The following is a 25561-nucleotide window of genomic DNA, read 5'->3' as shown; positions in this document are numbered from 1 at the left end:
GTGGCCGAGTGTCAGCGAACTCCGTAGGGGTGCCCAGCACCGCGAGCGTCGTAGCAAAGCCGGGGATTAATGCACCGATTCCTCTGTCCTCCTTTGCTCTGTTCTTGCAGCCTCGCTGAACCGTACGCGTTACGGGCCCAGGCAGAAAGCAATTAGGGCTGACAATGCACTACAAAGACCGGCTGGAGATCCCAGCCAAGAACGGGGTGTTGCAGCAACGCGGAGAGGTCAGGAGAGCGGCGAAAGGAGCAGGAATACGTTAAGAAAACATATGACTCATTACAATGGAGGAAAGGATGCTGCTGCTTCTGCCCTGGGCTTATTTTTTTACCAATTCAATTAACTCTTAGTTGTGCTGCGCTAATATAAAGGCAGGCTGAGAAACAGGGCAGGGAGAAAACCTTAACACAGGGGTTTGGCTCTGCCATGCCTGGAGGGGGGTTGATTTCTTCTCTTTTAGACCCGCCATGGTGCCTGGGATGGTACGAATCAGTTTAGAAACCCGGCTTGAGATGGTGTCCTCTATCCAACAAACACCTGCGTGCTTTTTGCAGATAAAAAAGCTCAACACTTGCCAGTTTCCAAAAATGATTTGCATGAAAGAATCGTCCCCGAAGCAAAAAGCATTGTTAATTTTCCCCTTCACTGCAACAAGGCTGCTGGAGGAATGAGGCAGGGCTCCAGAAAGACATCCCAGCCCAGCCTGGGTGACGTAGCTGGCTAATTCGCAGCTCTTGTGAACATTTAGGTGTGATGTGAATAGTCAACACTCGCTTTCCTTCTCTGACTCCCCGAGGCAGGACGTGTGAGAGGAAAACCCGACCATCGCCAGCTCCACCTCCAAAGAGCTGAAGCCATGTGAAGGGAGATGCTTGGAGTGCAGGAATGGGAGCAGCGCAAAGACCCGTTGAGGGTGGTTCTGCCCTTTCACCTGTCTGTCTCAGTACCTGTCCCTCCACCCTGGCACCTCCCGAGGGATCATACATGTCACCATGAGGCAAAGCAGCCTGCACCGCCGGCACCAGCCCTTCCAGCCCTGCTGGCTGCGAGCTCTGCAGTCACTGAAAAAAGCAGGCAAAAACGCTCAACGAGATCATCTCGCTTTCACAGAAAGGATAACAAACTCCAACGTTTCATCCTGGGCAGACAAAATGGAATTTTTCAGTTTTCCAATGACAAAAAACCTGAAAAAAGGCAGGTTTTTCCCCTTGTTTCGACTCACTCATTTCTCTTCTTTCTTCCTCTCTGGAGGAAAGTGGAAGAAGGAAGAGGACAAAACCTAGAATCTTACCAAAGATTTCATGTGAGCTTCTTCCACTCAAACAAAGAAGAAAAAGAGAGCGTCTTGACCTATTCTCTGCAGAAGCTTTCATCCCAACCACTACCTTTTTAGAAAGCATCTTCCCAAAGTCCATCTGAAGTACGCCCCGTGTCCACCTCCCTCAAACGCTGACGGCAGGGTCTGTGGGAACAGCATCCTTAGCCACTGCAGAAGCGCTACCAGCACTGCGCTCAGCCTGTTGTTGCACGTCTGGGGGCCAACTGGGCGTTAAAGCTCAAAGCGGAGCTGCCAGGATGGAGGCTCAGCCTGCAGGCGCTGCCGAGGCGGCACTCAGCCAGAACGAGGGTGGAGCTCCCGGGCTAAGGGAAAAACCAGGAGTTGCTAAAGATGCAGTAAGGGACCCCACGTGCAGCGCGACTTTGATCTGGAGGGCTAGGGATCAAGTAAAGGTGGAGAAGTTGGTGAATCTGTAGTAAGATGCAATTCGCAAAGCCTGTCAAATTCATTAGTTTTAACTGGAAGAATAATTTATCCAAGGGCCAGAGACTGTATTATTCATTACCTCCACCATCCTCTGCTACACTATTATTTAGGACAGTTCAGCCTCCTATTCAGGAGAAGCAAAGCAACCGTCCACGTAACCCGCCCCGCACTGCCACAGCCAAAAGTCTGCCTGCATCAGCTACTTGCTGGATACCTACAGCTAGAGTCAACCCTCCCAGAAATCACACTCCGCTCACCCATAATTTGTGCTGAAAAAAAAGGAAAAAACCCTCAAACCACCCGATGATTCTTTTGTGTGGCCCATTGCTATTAAAAAAAAAACCTCCCAATTCCTCGTTCCGTGATTCTTCCCATCGCTGAGCACCAGCCTTCGCTTCGGACTTATTAAGACGCGCCTTAAGCGCAAGCGAGCGCTGGGTTTAGCATCGCCGGGGGAAATCCACCCCTCTCGCTATTGCTCTGAGAAAACCCGTGCCCTCAACAGGAAGCGCGCGATGGGCGCTTTGAGCCGGCTCTCGGCGCAGCCGAGACTCGCAGGCAGAGCCTTCGGCAAGCTTATTAAAGCTGGGGGGGGCTGCAAACGCCGGAGGTTTGGGTCCTACCCGGAGGTTTTGCGGCTCGGCACTGTACGAGCAGGAGGCGGCGGGTGAGCGAGAGGGAGATGCGAGTGCAGATTTCACGCAGAGGCAAACCGGAGAAATGGTTTGTTGCCGCTTTCCGTATCTTTTTGCCCAGTCAAGTACAGCAATCAACACAGAGCATTACGAACGAACCCAGAGGCGACTCTGTGGCAGAAAAGAAAGGGAAGCAGATGAAAAAACCTGGTATTCTTAATTTACTCCAGTTAATTTTAGCCTAATTTGATCACAATGTTCTTCTGTAAATATCGGCCCTTCTTTAATAAGTCAGCATTCGCCACGGAGGCTGCGATTGCAATGTAATCACCCGGTGTACCATAAAAGACTTTCTCTGTTAATTGTTAGGAGGAACTGGAGCTCTTCTGCGGCAGGTATGGGATTGCAAAGAGAGATAATTATAACCAGATCTAATTAGTAATTATAACAGACCTCTCCTAGAAATTGTTTTTTACTTAAATATTCCCCCAGTTCTCCTAACAGACCTCAGCGCTGCTCTCAGGATCACACCGGGCCGCACGCCGCCGCCACGGCGGGACAAGACGCGGGTGCCCAGCCTGGCACCCGGGCTGCTGGGTCCCCGGGCCCACGTCCGCACCCCGCTACGTGACGGAGAGCCTCAGCTCCGGTTTCTACGCGAGGGAAGGGAGCAGGGGAAAATGCAGTGAGGCGGGCTGAGACAGGAGAGGGTGCTCTCGCCGCGGCAATGGAGGCGCGGAGGGAAGCGGGGTGTCCTGGTGCCGGGGGGACCTGCAGGGCGAGGGGTCCCGCTGCCTCGACCCACATCCCCAGGGACGGTCCTGCTCGCGGAGTCTGCAGTGGCAGCAGAAATCAGGTAAGGTGCAGAGAAGACAGGAAGAATAGGAGACGGGCTACACCAAAAGCTGGGAGACGGCTGGTAAAGGCTCCAATTTAATTTCTCAGTCACGTCAATGGACACAAACCCCCCAAACCTCTCCAGGAGAGAGCTCAGGGCTCCCGGCCACCGAGACACACCACAGCACATTGTCACGGGAGATGTCTACATCCAGGCAGGCAAACGGGGACACGCACACACAGGGTGGCAATTTTCAAGGCAGGTGGGCTTGAAAGAAACGGTTTTGTTCTGGTGGAGATCTTGCCCAAAGCAGTCTTTTTTCAGTTCAATTGTAGCAAAACCCTTCATTCCAAAAGGGAAACTTTTTGAACCTCTGCAATTTTACTCTTCCATCCTTCTTGCTGCCTTTGCACCAGTCAAAGGTACCTTTGAACAGCACCAGGAAGCAAAGTACCTCCGAGTCCTCCCTGGGAGCTGAGACAGAAAAGCCACAGAGCCAGAAAATGGAGCAGCCCGATCTGAGGACCCTGCGCAGGGAAATCGTTGCTCCAGATCTAACGGGAGGCTCCATGAGTCTGTAACCCCTGTTGCAGCTCTCCCAGAGGCATCACCCAGAGCAGTGGGTGCTCCCTGTCCTCCCCACCCCACCACCCTCCCGCTGTGGACATCCTTGTGCTGCCTGTCGAGGACTGAAGTCCTGCTACCACCCAACGTGCTTCGGAGGAAGGGAGGAAGAGACGCACAGCTCGACCTTCGCAGCATGGTCAGGCACGACTTTGCTGCAGATCTGCCCAGATCTGTTTTGGTGCAACCTCAGAAACTAAGCAGAAAAGTATCGACAAGAGGGCAACCTTAGTGATGGAGGCTTAGGAGTCGGCCTAACGTGGTCCTTTCTGCAAGGGCAGAGCTGAGAGGAGCCAGGAGTAATTAAACACAGCTAGTTGAAAGACTGGATGGCCTAAAAGGATTTAAACTCTGAGATCTAGGTTCTAATTACTGGGCTGCACTGATTCTGAGCCATATTAGCCTAAGCTGATGCAATATTTTTTAATCTAGTTATTTCCTCCCAAGCAGAGCCATCTCCGGGGGGCTCGCTTGGGCAAGAGTTAGCTCACAGCTGGATACGGCCTAACTAGGCCAACACCGCGGGACTTCTTTATGATTTTTTTTTTCTGCACGTCTCGGTGTCACTCCCGGCAGGGAACCCCCGCAGACAGAAACGCGTGCACGACACACACGTGTGCATGGTAAGGGGAAACCACCGTGTGAGGAGCAAGAGGGAGCAGGACATCACCAGGGCGATGCTGGGACCAGGCTCTAGGCTTGCAGAAGCCAACTGGAAGGGAGACAAGGAGAGGCCTGGGACGGTGGGTGAAGGACAGTTTTATGGTAAACCTCTAGGGTTGCTGACAAGCATTCCTTACTGAACCGGTGCTTTGCAGACCCTTGAGCTGACCGGCCGGCCAGGCTGGCTCCCCGGCTGGCGGCAAAGCCCGTGGCTGGGCGCAGCCCCCGCGCCTCGGCTGCAAGCAGAGGGCTTTCTCGCGCCGTCAGCAAGCGAGCAGCTCCATCGCTACTCTGAGACGCCTACTGGGAAAAGGGGAGTGCACGTTAACAGCGCCAATCGCAACGCCAGGCACGCAGGCTCATCAATCCCCTGCTGCTGCTGCAAGAGCGCGGCGCTAACCCACGAGCGCGGCGCTAACCCAATGGCGCGGCGCTAACCCAATGGCGCGGCGCTAACCCACGAGCGCGGCGCTAACCCAAGGGCGCGGCGCTAACCCAATGGCGCAGCGCTAACCCACGAGCGCGGCGCTAACCCAAGGGTGCGGTGCTAACCCAAGAGCGCGGCGCTAACCCAAGACAGTGGTGCTAACCCAAGACAGTGGTGCTAACCCAAGGGCGCGGCGCTAACCCAAGAGCGCGGCGCTAATCCAAGAGCATGGCGCTAACCCACGAGCACGGCGCTAACCCAAGGGCGCGGCGCTAACCCAAGAGCACGGCGTTAACCCAAGGGCGCAGCGCTAACCCAAGGGTGCGGTGCTAACCCAAGGGCGTGGCGCTAACCCAAGAGCGCGGCGCTAATCCAAGAGCATGGCGCTAACCCACGAGCACGGCGCTAACCCAAGGGCGCGGCCCTAACCCAAGAGCACGGCGTTAACCCAAGAGCACGGCGTTAACCCAAGGGCGCAGCACTAACCCAAGGGCGCGGCGCTAACCCAAGGGCGCGGCACTAACCCAAGAGCACGGCGTTAACCCAAGAGCACGGCGTTAACCCAAGGGCGCAGCACTAACCCAAGGGCGCGGCGCTAACCCAAGGGCGCGGCGCTAACCCAAGCAGCACAGGTGCATATTTTCTTAATCCGGAGTGCAATCCCCAAAAAGAGAGCAAGCCCATCCGGAGCACATCGCTGCCATTCAGCCGCCGGCTCCCGACACGTTCGCTGCGCACAGACGGAGAGAGACCCGCCACCTTCGACGCGCTCCGCATCCCGCCGCGTTATTGCCATGGTTCCCACCTCTCTAATCAGGGCTTCTCGCTCTGAGACGGCGCTGACCTTGATACCTTGCAGTTCGAGGCCCCACTATGGCAAAGCGATTCAATTAAGCCCTGGTTCACAGACAGTGCCAAAAAAGAAGGGGGGGAGGAAAAAAAAAAAAAAGAGCCCAAATAACAACAAAAAATCCACCCCTGTGAGAATAATTTTCGTATATGGATTTTTAAGACCAGCGGCTGGAGAATCACTTTCTTGTTTTTGTGCTGTCTCTCCAGTCAATAAATAAGAGGGAAATAAAGGATTTCAGAGAAAACAGAATGCAGTCAAAAGGTAAATTGTGGTCTTAAAAGCCCCTAAGAGACTGTCACGGACTTTGAAATGTTTCCTAGTTTGAGACCATTTCTTCCTGACTACATGGTTTCCGCTCCTCAATTTGCATCTCTGGGAGGTAATCTTTAAAACTGATTTTCCCCTGGTTGCATTTCATCGGCAAAGAAACTAAACAGGCTGCTGCATTACAGTAATAACATCAACATTTCAGCCACCTTCGCCTTAATTATTTCTCTGTCTTGCCAACAGAACCAGTTAAACGAGATTTATATTAGGGTGGGGAGGAGGGGGGCCAAGTTGCGTGTGTGTGGATGGGTAAGATAACCCGCAAAAACCAATTTCTCCCTTGTTATGTGTCGCCAGCCGTAGAAAAAAGTAAAATAAAAAAAACCCCCACAAAACACGAGGTAAAAGGTTTGGGCCATTTAAGCAATAATAATGTCAGCATTTCACCTGTCTCTTGCTTAATTATTTCCTTCTCTCAGCTCCGCCACCTGAACCAGTTTAGATAAGATTTCGGCGCGGATAAGGAGGAAGAACCTGTATTCTCCGAAGCAGATAAGCCGCTTTTTCCAATGGAAAGGAAGAGAATACGGCACTAAAGCCTTCCTGCCGTCTACTCCAGATTTATCAACAGCCTCTTAGCAAAAGTCTTGCCACTAAAAGCTTGTGAAGTTTTTGCAAAATACTACTGGATAAGCGAAAAGCACTTGTAAAGACAAGAAAGGGAAGCTGGAGTGTGCAAAGCAGCTCGTTAGCATCCATGTCCGGCCAATGCACACTGAAGGTCACCCCAAAAAGCACCAGGGAGGGAGAAGCAGGGGACTAGCTGAGTGCTGAATGTGTTTAAGGAGAGCCTAGAGGTTTTGCGAAGGCCTCCTTACCCGTACAAGGCGTCAACGCTTCCTTCTGAGTTGGCTGCGCTTGAAAGTTTGCCCCTACGAGACCTCCTGCTCTGTCCTTTTAGGTCTCCCTCCCTCCCAAGAGATGCACACCCACCTTTGTCCACCACCCAGCTGCTTCAGAACAAGGCTCGCGCGCCAGCACGAGGCAGGAGAAGAACTTGATGGCACCTAAAGTCCTCCGTGACCTTGCAAGCCAGGGAGAGGAGCTGGGTACAGAGGAGGGCTCTTGCATGGCGGAGAGCCCGGGGGGGTCGTATCGGGCTCCAGCCCCGCAGCGAAGCGCTGGATGCCGTATGCCTGCCGCTCGCTGCAGGCGCTTCCAGCTAAAACCTCGCCAAGCCACGCGCTCGCGGCTGCCAACGTGTGCCCCGCACGCCCGCAGATGGGACGCTCGCCTGCCTGCAAACATTTACAAACACCTTGAGCGACTTGCGAAGACGCGGCAGGTTGCTGGAAGCTGTCCATCCGCAGGGAGGAGGCTCGGCGTCGCGGAGAGAGGGCTTGGCTGAGCGGGAGACGCTGCCGCGAGCAGCGAGGGAGAGATGCTCTTGGCCGCTCCGCACCTCACGACACCGTTGGTACCCCAGAGAAGCATTTTAGAAGTAAAAGAAACATCCAGATAAAAAGCTGGGAGTCTCCCCTTCTCTCCACTTGTACTGCAGAGTCTATTCTTATTATACCGTTTCCACCCTTCAGTGGCTCAGATGTTTTGCCTGCATTTCCTTGCTGACCCTCAGGCCAATCCTCAGAACAGTATTTGCTCAGTGTGTGTGTGCCTTTTCTTTCTTTCTTTTCTTTTTTTTTTTTAAATAAACTCAAGGCGGGTAAAAACTTTCCCTCTTTCTTGATTTATAGCGCGTTGGCTGGGGAGCGATCACGCGTGCTTGTGCAAGAAGGGAAGCGGGCAGGGGATGAGGAGCGCGCGTTTCTGGGCCGCGACGCATGCGGAGGGGAGGGCAGAGCCCTTCTTGCGGGCAGGAGGGAAGGTGCTGGTACCTGTGTGCTGCCTGCCTGCGGCCTGCCGGCTCACGAGGGCTGCGACACCTCCTCCAGGAATCCCCCCCCAGCTCCCAGGTCCCAAAAACCTGCCGGCTCTCCAGCCCAGGGGAAGCTAATAGGATGCTCCCGCTTCACGCCAAAGCGGCGGGGCCGGATTCGGCTCCGCGCCTCTTCCCGCAGAGCTGCCCTGCTGCCTCGCAAGCTCCTCCAGCCCCGCTCTGCGGGCCCTGCCTTCCCACGCCGCCTCGCGGCTGGCTACGCGGGGTCTGCGTGTGCAAGTACAGCCTCCTGCCACGCTCGTCGTCTGAAGTGGGGATTTGAATAACGGCTGTCGGTGCCTGTAGTTTCCTGTAATTTCCAAAAGGAAACAAATCCATGCAGACTGCAATTTTGCAGCTATGAATTCTGAATGAGTATCTCTAAAAGCCTCCATTTCTCTCTCCCTTCCTTCCTCCCCTTCCCTCGCCTGCCTCCCAGGCCCAGCTGAGTGAGATGCTGCCTCCGAAGGGTCTCAACCGAGCGGCTCGTTTCGGGGGGTGGACGCTGGGCCCGCGAGGCTCGATGCTTCTAGGAGAGACACGGGCGTTCGGCAGGCAAAGCACGGTGCCGCCGGCGGAGCTCGCTCAGGGAGCCGGGGGATGGAGGTGGCTGGATTGCACCCAACCCACAGGAGACCTGCTCCGCAGCAGGGCGACGCAGGGCACGGAGGCAGAAGCATCTTTTGAGTCCCAGGCGTGGGGATTTTTCCCTCCGAACTCAGCTTGGGAAGTCCCTCTCCACCCACCAGCTCCGATGGTACCTGCCCTTTGGAGATGCCGCTGCTGGCCAAGCTCTTCACCTTCTAACCCAGAGCAGCTGTAAGACATCTCTCCTCTCCTCCAGAGCTGCTTTCCATGACGGCGACAGGCCCTATTTATAACCTTCTCCCTTTCAAGTTTCCCCTCCTGTTCTGCTGTGTGCAGTTTTATGACAGCGAGGGTTGTCCTTTTTATGACACTGTTGTTTTTAAAGTGTTTTTATCACCTGGTTTTATTACAAAATTACCGTACAGCACCCCAAGTGCCATAGCAGGGAGGAGGGAGAGCAGCTTTGGAAATGCAGCAACCCTTTCCCGAACAGCTTGCTGCCTCGCTGGGGAAGTGGCTGTGATTTGGTGATGGATGGAGTGCTTGTTATCCAGTATATTTTTATCCATAGATATATAAAGCACTTTGTGATCCCAGTGGATACAAGGCACTATATAAATGTAAATCATTATCATTATCATTAAATACCTTCTGCATCTCTTAAACCTACCAGTTGGAATCAAATACATAACGGGGCAGCTGGTATCTGGGCTTACGCTGGTGAACCAAATGCGAGAGGTGTGATTTTTGTCTTTGTTGGCAATTAAATGTGGTATCACGAAAGACTTTATTTTCCCCTTGCAATTTTTCATGCTGCCTCTGATTTGAAAGTCACTTCTCACCCACTATGAGAAATCTCTGCAGACTTCCCTAGCAACAACCTGAATAAGAAACAGCCACCTCGGGTACGTGGATGCTCCCCGGATTATCCGGACCCGTCGCGAGCTGTCCGGCGGACATCCCCGCCGCACTGCCGTGCGTTAAGGACGGTACGAGGATCCCTTGTGTGCTGCTGGGTCACCGGGAGAAGAGTTCAGTTCCTATGTGATTTATGACTCAAAGGAGAATATAGACACTTGTCTCCAGAACTATGGCTCTGCAGCATTTCTGCTCGGCCACTGCCCAACCCCAGAAATAACTGACCGCAGAAAACCTCTTGGATGTTACCGCATCGCAGCCGTAACCGCAATGAAGACAGGGTACAAGGCGGATCGTGTTTATAACCCAAATTTTCGTGTTTTTGCTTCACCCCAGTCCTTCCTTCCTTTTTTTAAAGGAGGGATCTGAGCCTGAAGGACTGGCTCAAGGTCGTGCACGGAGGCTTTGGCAGCACAGAAATGAACCTGGGACTCGTGTGTTTCCGTCTAGGCCATAAATCACCAGATTCCCTCTCCGCCCATACAACCAGGAGGACAAGACAAGCAGGCAGCACGCTGGGTGCCCCTTCCCTGGTCTTCCCACCAGTGCTAAAGCCATATTTTGGCACTAAAGCCCATCTTCCTTCCTGCATCTCCAGCAAAGCCACCGGCTGACAGCTCCTCCCCGTGGGAATTCATCTCCAGTTGCGTTACACCCAGTATGATGCTTCCACTCCAGTTTCTGCTCCCCACACCCAGCTTAACAGGAGCCTCAGAAGTATCAGTGGCTTCTTCAGTTATCGCTGCTGCCGGAGCTCTGGCTGCACTGATGCCCCGGGAGAGGGATTAACCCTACGGAAGCAATCGCTGAGGTGGTGGGCAGCAAGGGTTGGACGCTACGGTGGTGGGGACCCCAGGAGCCACGTGTTTGGGAGTCAGGAGCCTGAGCTGAAAGGCATCAGCGCACTTGCCAGGGAAGGAGGCTCCACTGGTGCTTCCCAAAGGGAGATGGCTGATGCAGGGCCGGGCTACACTCGGTGCTGTGATGAAGGGCAGGTCCTGGTCTCAGGGGCTGGGGACTGCCTGTCCTGAGCACCCGAGGGGAGAGTAATCAACAAAATTTCATTTCCCCCTGTCATGACAAGCAGAAAGGGTCAAGTTGGAAACCTCTGATGTGCCATGGGTCTGAGCCCTGGCCTTTAATCCATTTCCCTACTAACCTGCAAGCAGTGGCTAGCAAAGGTTTTGCAATATTTAATAAAAGGAACAAGGTTTTTCCTAGCTCCCAATTCCGCCTCCGCCCCCCTTTTTTTTTTTCTATTTTCCCCAGCCTCTCATAAGTTGTAGCCTCCTGCTGCCCAGGGGAGATCTTCCATTTAGCTACATTTTCCTTTCTCATTTCATGCTGTAATGGAGATCCATCGTAGGTGTTAAATCCATAATTTGCTGTGAATCCCTTGTCTCTCTCTGCGGAGGTCAGAGTTGAGCACATTAAAGGAACCCGATACCGCAGCTTCATGCCTGCTCCCCAGGGGAAAAACCTCAGCCTAATTCCCAGGAGCAGGGAGGAGATAGAGAGAAGGGTGCTAGGTGGGTCATTCAATGCCATGTCCATGCTCGCCACCTCTCTTTGCCACCAAAAGTGGTCCCTTGTTTGGGATTTATCACCTAAAATGATGCCTTTAGGTACTGTGCATTCACCGCTGAGTCTGGGGTACTGCATCCTACACCGCGCCGTAGCTCAGCACCCACATCGTTGTCCGGTACCGCAAAACCAAGACACCTGCTAGTGAGTTATGCAACTACTCGCCTCACGGCAGCTTCTAACGCCAGCCGTGGCAGGGACGGCACAGAGCCCACAGCTAAAACTCTTCGCACACCTCCGTAAGGAAGCATCGGCCCAAGGCAGGCTCTTGGGAAGCAGCAGGGTGGTTGCTGTCACCCCAATGAACTTAAGGTGTTTGCATGGTCAGCTCCTAACCTGAGCACACCAGGCACCTTGTAACGTCAAAAAAGAGCAATAGTCCCTTCCAGAGGGCCATTTGTCCAACCTTAGCATGAGATGAGTATCCTGGGGCAGGGGAGGTTATTGGCCTATCAGTTACAAATGACACCCACAGGTCAGTCATTAGGACGCGGCTATCCAGTTCTGAAGCCCAAGTTGAGCTAAAAGGAATGCCGGAGCACCAAAGCCACCCCGTCCCATCAGATGGGAAGCTGACATCCATCAGACACGCTGACAGGCGCTTCGAAAGCAAACGCCACTCAGGAACGCCGGAAACAGAAAGCGTTGTAATGGTTTGCAACAAGAAGAGAGATTCACCTTGGGATTCATCAACCCTTTCTCCACCGCGACCGGGGAAGACGCCGGTTGCAGCTGGGAGCTGTTCTAGGAAGCCTGAACTCTGTCACTGGCTCAGAGACAGGCCGAGTGGGTGCAAGGGTGGACAACGCTTAAAAGGAGAGGGGGGAATGCGAGGCATGCAAAAAGCAACGCAGGAGAGAGCTGGCAAAGCTCTCAGACCCCAGAAAACACCCCGCCGCGCCGGCAACAAGCAGAGACGGGGGGCGGGCAGGCTCCCTCCAGCAGGAACACCTCACCAGCCGCGTCACGCAGCCTCTCCCAAAGCGTCCTCCCCGCTTTCACGCCGGCCGTGCCCCTGCCGAGCCTGAGGTTCGTTTTTCATTCCGGGGGATCGATAAGAAAGCAGGGGCTGTCACTCAGGTGATGTCATGCTTCGAGGGCCTCATTCTTCTCCGCCAGCTGACAAGGGGAGAGGGAGTCAATACTTTTGGCAGGTCACTAACAACCCGCCAACTTCCCGGCGGTGACAGATCCGCCGGCCGAGCGGCCAGCGTGCGCAGCCCGTGTGCGCAGCCCGCGTGCGCGGCGCTGCAGCCTGTATCGCATCCCTGCGTGCACGCGCGCGAGGCACGGACGGAGCTGCTGTGCGTACAGGTAACACAGGTGCCGAGGAGCACGTGTGGGACACAGACGGGGGAGCCTTGTCCGGACCGGCAAGAGGGAGAAACGCGCATAGGCGTGCGAAGCAAAGAGAGGTTTGCACGTGCGCGGGGCGTCTTTGCGTGATGCAGAAAGCAAGGCGTCAGCCATCCAAAAGGGCGTAAAGCAGAATAACCTCCCCTGTCCGCACGCAAGGAGCCATTCGATGCGGTATACGACGCAAAGGGGAAAGGCTCGCGTGATGCACTGGCTCCCGGACTTATGCAAACTGGGGAGGATTCGGGGGCGAGAGGCAGAGGTTTGCGCCCAGAGCAGGAGGCGGCGCAGCCGCAGCAGCGCAAGCGATGAGCACGGCAGGGCGGTGGGATTTCGACCCGCAGCGAGCACCCCCACGGCATTTCACGGCGCCTTCGGGGCGCAGGAGGCTCGCGGCTCCTGTGCGAGGGGCGGGGAGGTGCGCACAGCCAGCAAGAGGGGCTGGGAATGGGGTCAAGGGATGCAGCCGCCGCTGCGTCCGCAGGGATGGCAGAGAATCGGGAAGGCTTTTTATCAGCAATATGTGCTTTGCATCCATCAGTTCGGTACAGACCAGCAGACTCCGCACAGAGAAGCCAAATGCTTCGTGTTCAATAAATACACAGGTCAGGCCCTCCCCGCATCGAGACAAGAAATCACAGATTGGCGCAAGAACCCGAACATTAATCATTTCTAACCGTGTCTCTTCCTATTTACTCTGTGGCCCTTCAGTCTTCAGCATTCAGGCAGGAATGCCGTTGCAGCTCTGAGGATGTGCGAAGGTGAAGTTTGATGGGAGAGGTGGTATCTGCTGGTAGACCAAGCGATGCAGTTCAAAGAGACGAGACCGGCTTCCAGGCACACAACTCTTCCTTCAGGACTCGCACCCGGCTCTGCGGCGCCGAAGGCTAGCCGTTAATTTACATACAGAACAAGACGACTTTCGTGGCATCGCCTGAGCCTGGGGCCCCGAGCTTTAAGAAAACACGAATTTTGCAAGACTACGCATGAAATGGTGCGAGCCGGTAACACCGGGCCAGGGTTTGAGGGAGCAGAGGCAGCACGTGCTTAGTGCTGACCTGGCCCAGGTGAACTTCCCTCCACGCAGTCAAACAGCAGCTCACATACAGCCCTGTCCTGTTGGGAACAAATATGTTTATAATTTTTAATGCACATGATGAATATATATATATTTTAAAATTTTCTGGTCACACAGTGGTGTATTAACTATGCCTTATTGGACTGGGACAGGCTCGATGCCCATCAGGGTGCTGTCCCAAGCAGCGTGCAAACTGGGCTGTCTTTGCAGAAGCTCCAGGTTTCCCAGCGACTACTGGGATGCTCCCCCTGGGGTCCTTAGGGAAAGGGCTTTTCACGGCGACTGGGCACACTGAGCTACTCCCTACCTCAGCAGCTCTACAACGGCACAGCAAAAGCTGCAGAACATATCCGTAATGTGAAACAAAACCCTTATCTTAGCTTTCCTCTGCCCCTCGTTGTATAATTGGAAAGTCATCGTTCTCCAGCAATCAGGCTGGCAGAGCCCGAGGCCAGCGGACACATCCCATACAGAGTTTCACCCCGGCACACACAGCCAGCTACGATGTGCTTAATGGGGACGTAAGTGAATCAATTTTGCTTGTCTCCTTCAAAGTAAGGAGAGTGGAGCTGATGTCGCCACTGCCTTGCCTCCTTCCTCCAGACAGGCAGGGTGCAATCCCCTGCAAAACGGGGTAAGAGCAGCACTTCCCAATGCCCAAGTGAAACCCAGCTTGGGAAGACCCATCGTTAGAGCTGAGCTTTTAGCATACGGTCCCTCTCTTTGATCTGGTTTTCCAGCTCTAGATTGAACGAGGCAGAGCTTGCCTTTCACCCTGAATTTGTACAGCACCAAGCACCTCCAAGACCCTGGGTCTGTCTGGCTGGGTACGGTCGAGCCCGTGGAGATGCCTTCCCACCCCAGGAGCCACGCAGGGATGCCAGCAAGGAAACCCGTCCAACCTTCGCTATCAAAAGGAGCCGGCTCAGAGCGCTGTAAACTTAAGCTGCTCAGACATGACATCAAATATTTAGGTTATTTGGGATTTGTGCTCAATTGTTTGATGTTGCCGTTTCATTCTCAGTAGACCCGGTTGCTATTTTGCCTCTGAAAATATTCCCAGCAGAAAATGCAGCTTCATGAAGACCCAAACTTTTCAAGGAGAAGAAACTGTCTGGAAGAAAATGATCACAATTTCATCACTTTTTTTTTTGTTCTAAATTGTCATCCTGACTCTACATGCTGGTTTAGGCTGAATTGTGCATTCAGAGAATTGTATTCTGTTAAAATGTATGGAAAAATACTTGAGGTGGCTCCAAGCTGAACTGTTTCTGGATTTGAAACATCACCTAGTCCACATTTTCTTGTTGCAGCTCAGCATTACAAACAAATACTGAAAAATGGCCTCTTCCCAGCCCATAGCCTCTTTATTTTCTGATCAAACTCCGCTAAAGAGCAGGAAAGCTGGGAAACGCAGATGGCTCAAGCTGCCAGTGATCATTCTGGTAATGGAAATAGCTTACTGTGCTCCGCAGGGGAGGACTGGAAAGGCTCAGCTAGAAAGAGACATTGGAATAAAATAAAAAATAAAATAAAAAGTGGAAAAGGGCCATGATTGAATGTGAACGCACTTGACACTTGGGTGACCCTCCTCTTCTCCTGTCCCTGGCTTGTTCCATCTTGAAAGACAGGAGCTCTCACTTCAAATTAAGTTAATCTGTAGCATTAAATAATTCATGTTGATTTAAGAAAGCTTTATTTCTAATGGGACACACATGAAGGCAGAGTTAGTACTGGAAGAGGCTGTGGAGGGGGTGGAGACAGGGAATTAGACTATAAAAGGGTGAATGTACAAGTTAATTGCCTATCAATTATGCACCTTAAGTCTCCAGAAGTAGCTCCTCTGCCTCCCCCCTCACACCCCCATGGTCCCCTTGTCCTGGTTGTCACCAAGTTCCCACCAGCATCTCTCTGGGACCAGAGACCCCTTCCCTGTGCTGCAGCGCTGGTGGTGCACAGGGCTCGCCGGGACAGCCTGTGGTGCGAGGCAGGGCTGGAGGCATCGCACCCCGCCTGGGGAGGACCACTGAGCAGGGCAGGCTTGGGATGCTCCTGCCAAGGCACCAGTGAAGGAGCGCAACCGCGCTACCATCCATCCGCTTCGCTTGACCACCCTGCTGGCGCCGCGGGTCCTGCCTTCCCCTGGCCGTCCTGGGCTGAGGCTTCGCCACGCCGCTGCCAGGTCGGCAGGGCAAGCCGGGGCTCCCCTCTTCTCCCTCCCGGGAAGTCAATGCTCTCTTCAAAGTTCCTCCTCGCTTGGCTGCCTTCGAGATCTGGGAACTCAACACTAATTAACGTGTCTGCAAATCCTCGCTCGGCTGGCGGAGCCTCCAATTCATTCACGGTCCCCCGGGTGCAGAAGGATCCACAAGCTAGCCCTCTGGCTCCTGAAACTACACGGCTGGCAGATGCATATTTTAACAACACACATCTGTTGGCTATATAATCTCTTGTATTTGCCCTCCCTGCTCCAAGCTTTGATGGAAGATCGGAGGGAACTCTCCAGTGGTTACAGCCAAAGTGTTTGCTTTGCTATTTCGCTCGATTGCTGTCTGATTTTATTTTTAAATTTCTCCAAGTCCTAATCAGGCTCTTACTTTATGTAATTAATACCCCGGCTTAGTTAAATAGATCATAAATTAAGCAGCCCTGCCATTAAAGATGTACCAGGTAGCAAACAGCCCTCCAGTGGCTTCCCAAAGCCTGCCTGGCTTGGGCTCCCCCTCCGAACCGCTGCTCCGACACCCTTAGCTTGCAGAAAATGTGGATGCCTCCGTATCTCCCAAATCCCATCTCATCAGCTTTATCAGCCGCTGGGGCAGACGTCCCTAGGAGAGAGAGCAGCGGCTTCTTCCCTGGACGATTTGGGCAATGGTAGGAGGGAAGGTGAGGGACACCTGAAGAAGGGGGGTCCTTCAGCTTTGGGATGAGTTAGCTGGGTTCCCAAGCAATATTTGTCCCTGACCCTCTACAAATAAAAGACTTTCCCCGATGCTGATGACATTAATAGGCTCATCTGTTTGAATGTTTGGACTTCCAAGGCTATGGAATGATCTGTTCCACTACATTTAACCATGTAGATTTGAAAACAATGTGACAAAACCTTAAATATTTCATTAAAATATGGTGTAGCTCTGCATCTGAGTAGAGAAGCAGGAGGCATCAGCCCCATAGAGCTGTTGTCAGACATGAATGACAGCAGTTGGAAACTGAATTGGGAGGCATTAGGGGATTACTTGATACCAAGGAAGTGGAAAAGCTGGCAAGAATGGACAAGGCAGCAACGACACACGCAAGGAAAAAAATCCAGGCAAAGTATTTTCCAGAGACAAGGCTGGGGTGTGATAGAGCGGGATGGGGTTCCCCAGAACTGCCTCCAACATCCCTGGCTGGCTGACGAGCCCCTCGGGTCGTTGGCAAACCCAGCAGCAGATGTCGGGCTCCCGGCCATGACAGCCTCCCAGCTCTGCTCCGGCTGGGACAAGTCGTTTCCTCGAGAGCCGCAAGGTTTGCACGCAGGTCCGGGGAGAGCGGAGGGATCCTCTCCTGCCTAGGTGATGCCTGCAGCCTCAGGTGAAGCTGGGCAGACTGGGATGAAGGAAGGCACCACAAGCACCTTCTTCAAATGAGGCGGCTCAGGTAGCCTGTCACATCCCTTCCTAACCCAGCGAGATGAAATCCGGGAGATCCGCGTCCCTCCGGAGACGGCTGCTTAGCTCACGACTAAAGCAGGCTCGTCGAGTCAGATCCGAAGGGGAGAAATGTCTGCACAGCTGGTGGCACTGCACATCTGTAACCACGGAAAACGTCTCTCCATTTTCCTGTACAAACACGCTTTGCCTCCCTAACGTACAATCGGTTTAGCTCGATGCACCGCACGCTGCAGCCGGCTGTCAGGAGCCAGTGCTAGCTCTTAACACACGGGGTGTTGGAGGCATCTACTCTTAATGTGCCGTTTCTGTTCCCCTCCATTAGGCTGGCTAAAACGCAGACCGCAGACCACCCGTGGCAACGTCTGCCTTCGCCGCCGGTGCGGCGGGACACGCCATCCTACCGCAAAGGTATCGACGTGCAAACTGCTGACCGCTAACGACCTTCCAGCCCCTTTCTGAGGCTGTGGACTATCACTCGTACCTCCCCAACCAGCCTTAAATTTCCCCAGAACATCTGCATAAATACATCTAAAGTCAAAGATGTGCTACTGATGGGTTGCAAAGCCCCATTTTCTTATCGATTGGGCTCAAGTTGAATGTGCCATAACTTTAATCTTCTTAAAAGGAAAAAACGCTGCAAATAGAAGTTGCTGAACATCTTAGGTAAATGTACCAATTAGCAACTAGCATGTATATTCACATAAACATTAACTACCATCTATTCAACACATTCCGCAACCCCAAAGATAATAACGATTTCCTTTTGATCCATAAAAACATCTCTCTGCTCAATCAACGCTTTGCAGCAGCTCTGACGTACGCCCGTGCGCCCTGGGACTAAATTAGTTTTGAAATCTTTAGCTCTAATTAAATAACATTATTTCTTTTGTCTGGCTCCAGCAACGTATTCTGCCTTCACAACAGAAGGAGGGAGCCCGGGCGAAGGAGGGGAAGGTGACACAGCTTGCGGAGGTTGTCGGTAAGTGAGAAAGCCCCTCCGACAGCAGCGTTCTGCTTTCCGATTCATTTGCAGGCTTCTTTCATGTATGGGCACATGTCAGAGCTCTGAGCCGCTGCAAAGAGTTGATTGAGCAGAAGGATGGATCAAAAGAAAATCATCATTATCTTGGGGGTCAGGGAAGGAAGAGATGGCAGTTGTGTAACTTTGGGGGTAGGGTACTTTGTAGGGTTGCGGAGAGAGAAAAACAAACGCAGGGAAAAATTACAAACCAGAAATTGGAACTTATTTTCGCAGCGGTGCGCAGACTCCGGTGAGGCGCACCTTCAACCAGAACTAGTTCCTTAATTCACTTTTCTGGCTACTTAAGACTAGTTAGCCTTGATCCAACTAAAACCACCAAAATTATCGGTAGGGATCTTTTTTAAAGATTTTTTTTTTTTTTGGTTCCTGAAAATTAACTGGAAAAAACCAACAACAGCAACATCATCAAATCCAAACTTCAATTTAAATAAACTTAAATAGGTAAATAGTTTCACTTTGAATAATCAGGATGTATCTGGGAGCAATACAGACTGTTTTTTGTCCAAGCTTTTCAAGAAAAATACCATTTTCATTATCTTTTCTGAAGCCACCTCCATACTGGGAAGTCTCACTGATCCAGCCTGCCTTTTCCCAGCTCTCCTGATACACCCACAACCACTTTGCCAGCCTGTCAGCACAGCCCTTTACCTTTGCCAGTACTACTCTCCCATCTCCCACCCAAAAAGGGTCTTTACAAGATGCTGGGAGCAGTCTCCTGTTGCAGTCCCATGCAACATCCTCCCGTGTTGCTCGTGGGAAAGATAATTACTGGAAAACGAACGATGCCAAAAGATATGTCTGAAAATAGATAGTAGAAAGACAGTATGAAAATCAGCCTTTTCTCAAGCGGTGTAGTCCTCCTGGTCCCGCCATAGGACAGCACTGCAGCAAGGGTTAACGCTTGTCGCGCTCAAGGCACTGACACTCCTCATATTCTTAAATTTACGCACATGCATTCTTGAATCAGCGCGTATATTTGGAGAGCTGAAGTACCAAACATTTTGTGACTGTATGACTCATCCCAGAATTGCTCTACTCCCTAACCAGCCTCCTTTGCCACTGTATTTAGGATCAAGATGCACCCCTGTTGCTCTCACGATGGATTCCTTGCCAGTCCTCTTCATTTAGCAACAAAACATTTTGCCAAAAAGCCACACAGTGCGACCGTAAGGAGAGAAAAAGTAAAAGCAAAGAACTGCCAACACGATGAGGAGATGGGACTTACCGAGAACAGTCAGCCGGGCAGGTCTGGATCGGATGGCCGCTTGGATGGCCTGACATTCGTAGACGGCGTCATCTTGGAGATCGGCTCTCAGGATTTTCAAGTGATGCTCTCCAGACAGATGGTCTCCTACGACCAGATAGCGCGGATAACCTGCAGGACGCATCGCACAAGTCAGGAGGCAGCTGGACCAACGAGCCCAAGGATGAAGGGTATAGAGCATGGGTGCAGAGCCCCAGCTGCCCCGCAGCAGATGCCCAGGAGTCAGGCAGCTTCTTCCCCTGCTCAGCAGCCAGCCCAAAAACAGAGAGAGTGAGGCCTTCCAAATTCAGGAAAGAGACTGCAGGTTTTGCCCTAAGAGTTCAAAAAAGCAGTGCCAATGAAGGAGTGTTCACCGAAATCCCTAGGAAGAGGGACAAACCCTTCCACCAGGAAACCCGCCAGCTCCGGCTCCTCTGTGGCCTGTCATGGGATTGCCCTAATTCCTTAAGACAGCTGTGCACGTGCTTGCGGCGAAACTCTGGAATACTTCCACTATTAGGTCTGCGTAAAGGTTGGGCAGGGGTCTGCGGGGGTACCGGCAGCCCTGATCAGTCTGCCCGGCATTTCGAGACATCTGAAGCACCACAGAAGGAAGGTTGCCATCGCCCCGTCCTTCCCTGCGCTGGTGATTAATGCGCTGTGTAACACAGGCAGCCTGGCACGCGCTTGTGTTTTTGTTCTTTCACAAGCTATCAACAGCAGGATTTGCTCTCCTGAACCGCAAGAAATACAAATGATGGGTTTGTTTGTATTTAGCTAATTAGGTGACTGGCTGAGCTGGTATCACGCGAGCTGGCAGTTCCTCTTGCTTAAAGCAGCCCCAGCTCCGTTAATTGTGGCAGTCGTTCACGTAAGCTACGTACTTCAGTGGAGCTGTTGTTACCCGTTTGTGTTTCAAGGTCTTGTATGGGAAGCTCAGCGCTCTAATGTACGTAAAAGTTGTGGCATAGAGCGTTGAAAAACAGCTGAAGGGGGACTGCTCACTCAGACAAGCCTGAGAAATGAGTAATTATACATATTAAAAAATAGAAGAAAAGATAAAGCAGGCATTGCGCTTTAAAGAAGAGTGGGGTCCCTGGAGACCAAGAAACAAGAATCCTCCCCCGGTTTCCGAATGCCGCTGCTGCTGCTTGTCTTGGAGAAAAACCCTCTTGGGTCTCCTGTGCTCTGCAGAAGCTGAGCTCAACACCAAGCCGACCTTGGTGTACGACCAAGCACGTTGTACACGTGGTTGTACAACATCACACGTGTACAACCTCTGCCATGCTCGGGGGCACCAGGCTGCAGCTCCTGGAAGGGCTTGGTGCCCTCCCAGGTTTCTGGCTTTCAAGCAAACACTCTCCCTTTGTCACGTGAAGTATTTAATGAAAAAATGAGTATTTTCCAGCAAAATATATAGAATAAACTGTGTAACTTCTCCACTATTGTTCCAGAGTCTTTGCCAGTTGCAATACACCCTCAATCACAATGCATGCGTGGGATTAAATAACGAGAAGTCTGGGGAATTTTATTACCAAACAATAATTTGCCAAAAGTAAAGCTTAAGGAAGCCACAGGTACCCGTAGGCTCCGTTGGATTGCAATAAACACATTTATCCAAAGCAAACAGAGACTTACTTTTTTTTTTTTTTTTTTTTTTTAAGAATGTCAAAACAGGCACTTTCAACATTTACAAAGCATTTCAGCCTGCATTTTGGAAGCATGACATTTGTTTCCAAAAGTCAACCGAAACCAAAGCAACGCTTTCCAAAGGGTCAGGTCGCACCTCTGGGAAAGCATTTTGTTTCAAGTCAAGAGTGAAAAAAGTTTTTGTTTACTCCAAGTTTCAATGCATTTGAGTCTGAGCAAGGGGAAGGTTTTGTAGTCGAAATGAAAACACTCATCATTCCCCCCAAAAAACTCTGGCTGCACCCGCACTGTTGGGCAGGGACAGCTCCCGTTTTCCTTGTTTAGGTAGGGTAGCATCACGACTTACTTGACAGATCCCGACCGACCCCAAGGGCGAGCCCGTCTTTAATCCACAGCACGATGCCATTATACTCGGGGATGGCACACAGCAGCGTCACGGGCTGCCCAGCGATCACCACCTGGTCCTGCGGCTGCTGCGTGAAGGAGGACGCTTGACCTGGAGAGGGGAACAAGAGAGAAAGAGTAGGCTGTCGGTTCTGGGGCGGTTTTCCACACGATGGGATGCAACGGCCCAAGATGCTCCTGCCACAGGACAAACCTAAGGCTGAATTCTGCAGCTCTTAATCATGCGATTCCTTACGGCCCCTCATACACCCAGACAAAAATTTGCAACTTTTTTCCTCCCTGGGGAAAAAAATATGATTCAGCAAAGAGATGCCAGGCATTTCCGCTAACCTGAATTTCCTCTAACTCTGAATTTTGGATTTCATTCCAAATTGTGGTGCTAGTGTTCTCACCGTTACGGTCAGCAGACAGAAAAGCAGCAGGTTTTCAGGAGCAGCAATATTTTGTATTACACCTAATCAAGAGGATGTTGGTCCTCTGCTTCCGAGCCTCGCTCCCACCTCCCATGCTCTCTGAAATTGGGATGCACCATCAGATCCTGCTACAAAACACGCAGGAAAACAACCAGCTGCTGCTGTTCTCTCTTCTCCCAGAGCGTAACCTACTTCTGTTTGCTGGGAGCTTCGCGCACATCTGGGGACGAAAGGAAGCAATGGTCGTGGCTCAGCACTGCCTTTTGCCAAAGCTTCATCATCAAACTCACAAACCATCCAACCCTCATGAGCCAGGCTCTTCAGCATGACACCTCCCACCTCGGTTGACACAGGTGGACCAAATGTGGTGGTTTATCCTCACCCTTCCCCTTCCCTGAATGCTGCGCTAACAATTCAAAGCCCTCGGGTCATCTCCTGCCATGGTGAGATGTCTCACAGCTCAGGCGCGAGGCGAAACTTCTCATTTTCAACAGAAAGTACTCTGATGCAGCTTAACCTTTTTCACATCAGGGTTTGCTAAGCGCTGCCATTACATTTTCTTTTCACTCTTTGAAATACACCGTCCTTCCTTGGCTTTGCCACCATTGAAAAATATTGCAAGTGTTAATTCCCTCTGTTTGTTTCTTTCCAAAATGAGTGCTCTGGTTTTCAATCGGGCAAGGTGGGAATCTGGGAATCAGCACATCCCCGTGGTCCAACAGAGATAGGGGCACAGGGCAGCACAGTGCCAGCTCACTCCCTTCTTTCGTGTAAAGGAAAGAGTAAAAGCAAGAACAAACTGCTGACAAAGAACCCCTAAACCAAATATACCTCTGGGATATCTTAGAGAGATGGCTCGCTGTGCTACAAGCCAGCACAGGGACGTAGCGCCGCAGTTTAATGCCGGAAGGTCCTACATGTAAAGCCATGTCAGGCTGATCTGCTGCTATCTGGACACCTTGTGAGCGTGGTCCTCTGTGTTAGCTAGCTGTGGGGCACCTGAACAGTACCATCGCTTTGCCAGCGCTTTAAGCCTTGCTCTTGCTCTGGATATAGGAGAGATCTGAAAAAGAGAGAAGTTGGGAGAAAGGCAGAACGACTGGATTGCGACTCGCTGCGTTACCTGAGGGCTTTTAAAGATCAGGAGCCTTGCTGGGTGTGAATTATCGCCCTGCAACAGGCACCGAATTAAAGGCCCACCCCCTCAGCTGAATGTCAGTTCAACACAAAGAATTGTACCAGCTGAAGAAAAAGTTTCTCTTCAAAATCAATTTGTTAAACCAGGACAGTCTCCATGCGAAGCACCCTAAATCAATTCAATCCTAATTTACATTAACTCAATTTAATCATTGACTGATGATTAATCCTAAACCAAGGTTAAGTGTGACACAAGTTCTCGCAACTAAACTTGTTTCCAAATGAGTTGTTTGGCCTTGCCTACAGGGCAAAGCTACAAAGCTCCATCATTTTCTAACTGGTGCAGTTAAACCAACGTACGCCCCCATGTGAACGCTTATATTTCAATTTAATTTATTGTAGCTTAACTTAAACTTGCTCTTAGCCAGCTAAAGATGCAGGGGAAGAGCAGAGCTATCCTTTCTGCATTTCTACTCATTTATATACATCAGATTAAAAAGCCCTGCAGCAACTTTTGCAAACCTCGCCCAGGCGCACCTCCAGCACCCTATTCCCGTGGATTTCAGAGGTCCTGGCTCCCCCAGCACCCCCGTATTTGCAAGGAAGTCTGATTTTCATCACAGGGGCTCCAAAAGGCCGCGGTGGTGGCTCTGGGTGCGGCGTCGCATGCACAACAGGACGGGTCTATTCCAGAGCAGATTCCAGCTCTATTCCGCTGGGAGAGACTCGCTGGAAGCCACGGTGATACCTGACTCCGACACTAGCAGAAACCCTTGCTGTTCTGAATTAATGTTTAGAAATTTGATTTCATAGGGAATATTAATCAGCTCTGTATTTTATTCAGACTCATAAAGGACAAGCACTACTAGCATAATAGGGAAAAGTGGGGCTGAGAGGGAAAATTAGAAAACAGAAAAAAGTGAGCATTTTGCTTTGTTATGTTTTTTGGGGTGTTTTGTTTTTTTTTTTAATGTATGTATTTTCCACCCACTGACTATGTTTTCACAGCTCACTCCGTAATCTTGACGATTCTTAAGGCAAGCAAGGACAGCGCTGAGAACGCGGCAATAACCCAAAAAGATTGTTTTATCGGCGAGAATTATCAGGTTGTCAGCTGGGAGCTGCAAGAGTCGTAATGAGAAAGCAGAAGCACAAAGTGGTGTCTATGCCCTCTGAAAATGTCCATTAAGCAGAGGCTTCATTTGGTAATTGCTGCTGGAAATTAAGCCCTTTTTAGGGTTGGGGTTGTTTTTTTTTCTTTTTTTGTTTCTTGATTTCTTTTAGAGAGCAGCTGATGGCCATGGAAAATCACAGCAGAAACATGGCATATGTCTCCTGTCTTTTCCTTCCCTCTGTTTTTTCAGTGTGAAAAATTGTCACTTGAAACCATTTTTTTTTGTTCAAGGCTCCATTTCCGCTACAAACAGCTCAGTCACAGCAGAGGAGAGATGGGAATAAGGACCTTAAGAGCACTCCCTGGCCCAGTCCCTGCTCCATGGCAGGATCATTTCTCCCTAAATCACAGATAAAAAAGAAGGGGGGAAAAAAAAAAAGCACCAAAGTATACTAGCTTTCAAATCAGGTTAAAGTCTGATGATGGGGTTTAACTGAGTTTGGAAGATCAGAGGCCCGTCCACATTACAGCTTTCAGCTGTCTTATGTCTTAATGTTAAAGGAACAAGTAATTTGCAGAAAAGTTTTAAGGGAGATAAGATACTTGACAGAAAATAACTGAAAATGGGGAGATTGAGAGAGGGTGATTTACAAATGCAGGTTGAGCAGTTTCAGCTACAAGAAAATGGGCTGAAACACGTCAGTTGGGTATTTTTCCCACTAACGTTTAGAACATTATTACAAACTGGCGCTTCGGTTTCAAAGCAGGGTGGTTCGACTCCAAGGACAAAACAAGCGCTTCAATGATCACGCAAGGTGCTGTGGGTCAACCAGAAGTTTCTCAGTCTCTCCCCTTCCACTAAACAGGGTATTAGCCAAAAAAATACAGTTTTAACTATAACCTGGCTTCCCAAATCCTTGCAGAGATTGGAGTTCAGACCGCACGAACTCAACCAAGAGGGCAGGCAAGGTAACCCACACCGGCCATCAGCCCTCCCACCTCCTACAGCACCTTCCTGCCGCACGGAAGGAACCCAGGTTCTGGTTTTGGGAAGCGCTCCTCTGCGCTCCGGCAGCAATCGCCAACAGCAGGGAGACGCAGCAACGTCTACAAGTCCCCCTCCTGCGGCACCAAGTGCACTGCTCTTGCTTCCACACCCCGTTTTCCCTCTTTCCCAGTGTAAAGACTTGGCATGCTTTCACAGAAAGAATGAGCCCGAGTGACGCTTGGCTTCCTGCAAGCGTCGCCGGGAGCCGCTCAGCACCGACTCTGCCCCCCCAAGAGCATCCACGCGCATCTTCCGCTATTCATCCAGCGGAGAGGAGACGCGCCAACCAGAAGCCGGTATGAGGACTCTGAATTCATTGCTGAT

At 51.5% G+C, this 25561-nt stretch overlaps 1 protein-coding gene across 1 annotated transcript in view; it reads right to left on the bottom strand.

Moving 5' to 3' along the window:
• The window catches only part of KIRREL3 (kirre like nephrin family adhesion molecule 3), a gene marked incomplete at its 5' end in the record, with an annotated part of 342172 nt that overhangs the window by 75463 nt on the left and 241148 nt on the right, over nt 1–25561 (bottom strand). Inside the window, 2 exons of the mRNA XM_082010028.1 lie at nt 19453–19602; nt 21467–21616. Coding sequence (XP_081866154.1) covers nt 19453–19602; nt 21467–21616 — 300 coding nt within the window. The remainder of the gene's footprint in view (nt 1–19452; nt 19603–21466; nt 21617–25561) is intronic.

This window comes from Phaethon aethereus (assembly GCF_964289735.1).
Source record: "Phaethon aethereus genome assembly, chromosome: 23".
Classification (NCBI taxonomy): Eukaryota; Metazoa; Chordata; class Aves; order Phaethontiformes; family Phaethontidae; genus Phaethon; species Phaethon aethereus.
This window is presented reverse-complemented; position numbering and strand designations above follow the sequence as displayed.